The 4234-nt window shown below is 44.7% G+C and overlaps 1 protein-coding gene across 1 annotated transcript; it reads right to left on the bottom strand.

Moving 5' to 3' along the window:
- Positions 1 to 606: 606 nt before the first annotated feature.
- On the bottom strand, positions 607 to 1545 carry CCR75_000138 (uncharacterized protein; the record flags this gene model as incomplete). Its single annotated transcript, XM_067958246.1, has 1 exon — positions 607 to 1545. The coding sequence occupies one exon, from the start codon at positions 1543 to 1545 to the stop codon at positions 607 to 609; it is 939 nt and encodes a 312-aa protein (XP_067818300.1).
- Positions 1546 to 4234: the final 2689 nt, after the last annotated feature.

Raw genomic sequence — 4234 nt, 5'->3', positions numbered from 1 at the left:
TTATATAACTATATGTTGATTGTACTCGCTTAAAGGAGAAAAACGACCTTATAAGAAATGCCCTTCGTGATAAATCACTTGCGGAGTTTAATGCCGCTCAATATCTAAACCCTGGACTGCAATTTTCTGGATAAGCACCAAATTTCGCGTGGAAGCTGAACTCTTATGAAATTATTGTATAAAGCTACAAAAAAGTCATCTGCACGAGTGCATTGTTATAATTCAGAAAGATTGAACGGCAACTGGCAGCATTGATACAATCGAGCTTGGCAGCGATGCCGCTATCGTGATCGATATCTCAAAGTATATCCATTCTTCCCCGACATCAATATCCCACGGGTGTGAGCCTACTATATTCCAAAAAATTAGTCGGCCTCCCACCATCATGTCTCTGCTCCCTCTTTCTCGCTTTTGCCTCACATTTGTGTGACTGATACTGTTTCTTTCTTACTGGTTATTTAACACTTTCACTTGTTTATCACAGAAATAACTAACGACATATTTAGTTGTATTTCGTTGCTAGCAAAAGAACAAATTTATTGGTATACATGGCAAGACCATTATATCATTGTGCGTCGATGATTCTGAAGTCATTCTTTAGAAACTTTACATCAGCTCAGCTAAAAACTCCGTAGCTTTTTGAGAAGCTATAATTTCAGTGGCAGAATCTGTAGGCGCGATACATTCGCTTAAATTAAATTCCTCGCGTTCTTTGAGTAGACGTTCCAATCGCAATTGCTTCCTTGTTTTCTTTTTTCCGGCACTTGAAAAAGGATGTGCTAACGACTGCGCAAATGTCGCTCTCTTGTGCACTTCCATCAAATGGTGTTTTTCCGTGCTTTTCAGGCGCTTGTCCCACTGCGAAACCACAAAGCTGCCACCATCTCCTCCTACCACTCTATCAGCCTCATTGGAATGTCTCTCTGCTAGCTCCTCAACACGCTGCTGGTGAAGCGTACTTAAGGTCGCAGCAAGCTCAGAGCTGTCAGCCCCGACCTTTTTCGTGCGTCCAAATTCGTCTGTTATGTCCACCATCGGCTTCTCCTCAAATTCAGTCGGCTTTTTCATAATTTTCTTAGCTTGAAAATCTACTAGACACGTGTCATTGATGTGAGCGCTGCCTTCTCCATTAGCAATCTCTTCGTAGAGTTTTGCTTTTTTCCGAAGCATCTCCGCCGATCTTTTGATCCACGCTTCGTCGTCATTTTCACTCGGGGCTTCACTCGCGGCAAGTTCCTCGTCGCGTTGATTGCGAATCTTTACACCTCTGTTGTAGTGTCTTTTGTCCATGAATTTATCGCCTGACCGCTTCTGGCGCTTGTTGCCGCATCGCAGATGCGCATATTTGCCAAGACGAAGAGCCGTGTAGCTAGTCGTTGTTTCATCATCGTCCTCAACATTCAACGCATCCTGCAGTCTTTTTCTTCTCTCTTGATCCTTTTGAAAAACAACAGCTTTGAGGTCCACGAGAGACTTGGCATCAATTTTGATCTCCTTGGCCTTGGACGGCACGAGCGCCGACTCGGTGAGGAACCCGAGTGACATTACAAAATGAGATTGAGATCGAGCAAAAAATCAGCAATTTTTCTCCTTATAATGCAGAAAAGGCCGCAAATGCTTGAAGACAGTTTATTTGTCTATTGTTTGTTTCCTACGTAAACAGAAAGTCCTTGTAGAAGTGGTGGCTCCCCCTTCGCGCGTCTTGCAGCGATTGGCAGGGTAAATTTAATGACTTACATCAACGGTGTAGCGGGGTGTCCCAATTACATAAATATCATTACCTATACTAGGAATAAAAAGGAGAATAAAGATTATTATCGTTATCTTAAATATCGCCAATATTACCATACACCTTAAAACTGTAGTGGCAATGTGACAGTTCTGTTCATCCGGTTTATTTAAGTCTTTAAGAAACCCTGCTAGGCGCGCGAATGGGCGATGAGTTTAAGTGTCTATATTACTAGAATTAGACGGAATGACTTCTCAATCTACCTAGAATATGACTGTGAGCCTGCTAGTATAGATTGAGCTAGAGTATTATACAGTGTATCTGCTATAATACAGATTCCTATCGTTGTTCGATGAGGGAGAATGGAGAATCTACGATCGATCCTCTTGTATCCTCCGATGCAACCAACCTTGCATTTGTTGCTTGAGGAACCTCACAGCGAATAACTGTGGGTTGACTTGCATAAAACCACCAAGTGAGCGAGAACACCGAAGTTGTTTCAATACACACTTGATCGAGGCTTGGTCTTCTTCAGATTGAGAACGACGCATGGAAGCTCGTACATGAGCGCTGAACGTCGTATAGATGACACGGAGTGCTGGTAGCAACGGTGTTGGTGCGCGCTGTCGGAACAGACAGTCGTTGCGCACGGTCCACACAAAGTGAAGGACGATCGCACGCATGATCTGCCATAGGTCTCCCAACATGCCGATGTGTTCTTTCCACTCGTCAGTTGGTGTGGGTCGACGTCCAAGTACAATGTCGATCCACTTTGGGGCGTAGGTGAAGAACGAAGACCAGTCACGAAACATCACTAGCCATAGTTCAGAGGGCAATACGCACTCGAAGAACAGATGTTGTTCTGTCTCCACTGCAGAACACCCATCACGGATGCAATATATGATCTGCGGGTGAGCCTCTCGCAGGAAAGAGAAGCGAGATCGTACTGGCAACAGACGCATTGCCAGTCGATACTGGAGATCTTCATACACCGGTAGCAGTATCTTTCTCAGATGTTTGCACAGTCGCACAAACCTCTTGATGTCATCTGCTGTGGCTCGAACGTGGTGTAGTTGGATGGGGTGAGGTTTCTTCGGTGTTGGTGGTTTCCACACGATAGCGAGCAGCTGGGATCGGGGAATCGAGGGAACAATATGTGTTCGTTCCCCAACCTTCACTCCAACGTAAGGAGCTCGAGAGATCTCCGTGTTGTTTGCAGTGGGGAGCGAATGGGCGATGAGCAATGAGTCGCAATACATATTTTCGATTAATTTATTAAGTAATTTGAAAAGAGATATCAATACGTAGGGACTAAATTATAATAATTAAGTTTTTTTTCTCCTATACTAAGTCTCTCTTAGAATTAACTCTGATTTACTTTAACTATTACCAACTTAAACCCATCCTCTGCACGTCGTGTACGTGACGTATTCGAAGGCATTTTCACCTTCACTTTTAGCAATATAGAGTTAGCTATAACTAGCGAAATGCACCCTGCTACACCTGGTCGCACCCTTCGTGGTCCGTTCAACGAATACGTACACACCATCCAGCACGGACATGTTCGATAAAGAGAAACGAGCTTTACGCCCCGCGTGAAAGCTTCTGTGAGCAGATAACTCACTTGAGTGAACTCGAATGGAACGCAGCCGAACGGATGAGTTCGACCGTATGTGGGCCAGCTCGATAGCGCAAAGATGTTGGCCATCCAAGAGGACGACCCACATACGTCTTTCGCCGAGTTCATTTAACATGAATTCGACGTTGCCCGTGAAACTTTGCTTCACCACTCAAGGCTCTCAACAGGCAAGCCTGTTAAAAGGAAAAAGGTTCTTGACAATTGGAACTCTTAAGACAGCAGCACTGCATGCTGCGGCGGGCAGATGCATGCGCGTCGACCCGAAAGATTGGAGATATATATCCCCGAGTGCAAAGCTTCTTGTTATGATGGTTGTCGGATTAAACGATGCCATTTCAGTCGCCGCATTGAGGATGATGCGACGAAATTAATTTCAGCATGTCCAACTTGTCGGACGTGCCAAATTTTTGGCCTTACAGCTCAAGCTTCAGAACCCCATTCGTTTGGTTTGTAGAAGATATCTTAGACCCGTCTTTCGATTTCATGGCTCGCGCAGGGCGAGCTTGACATTAACGCTTACACCCAGCACACACGTTGCTTAGTGAGCTGAATACGAGTAAACCCATATAACTACAGATTACCATCAATTGTCTTGCGGATGTTCCCGTCAAAACTCATCTGTTTCGCCTCAATTGGAGACGCTAGACAAAAAAGCGATCTTCATAGCGGAACAAGGACTTCAACTTGAAACAGCCACCGAGACGACAAGATATCGAAAGTCTCGAAACAACGGATCTCTGCTATATTGAGAGCGAGAAACCTTCCTCTTTATGTAATAAACGATTGCAAAGATGCAATCGCTATAAAACACAGGGTACTACGACTATGGATATAGTGCCCCCACGCCCAGTGCCAAGAAACACTGA

This window comes from Bremia lactucae, linkage group LG6, assembly GCF_004359215.1.
Source record: "Bremia lactucae strain SF5 linkage group LG6, whole genome shotgun sequence".
In the NCBI taxonomy this organism is placed as follows: domain Eukaryota; phylum Oomycota; class Peronosporomycetes; order Peronosporales; family Peronosporaceae; genus Bremia; species Bremia lactucae.
Note: the sequence above shows the minus strand (reverse complement) of the source record. Positions and strands in the feature narration are given on the sequence as shown.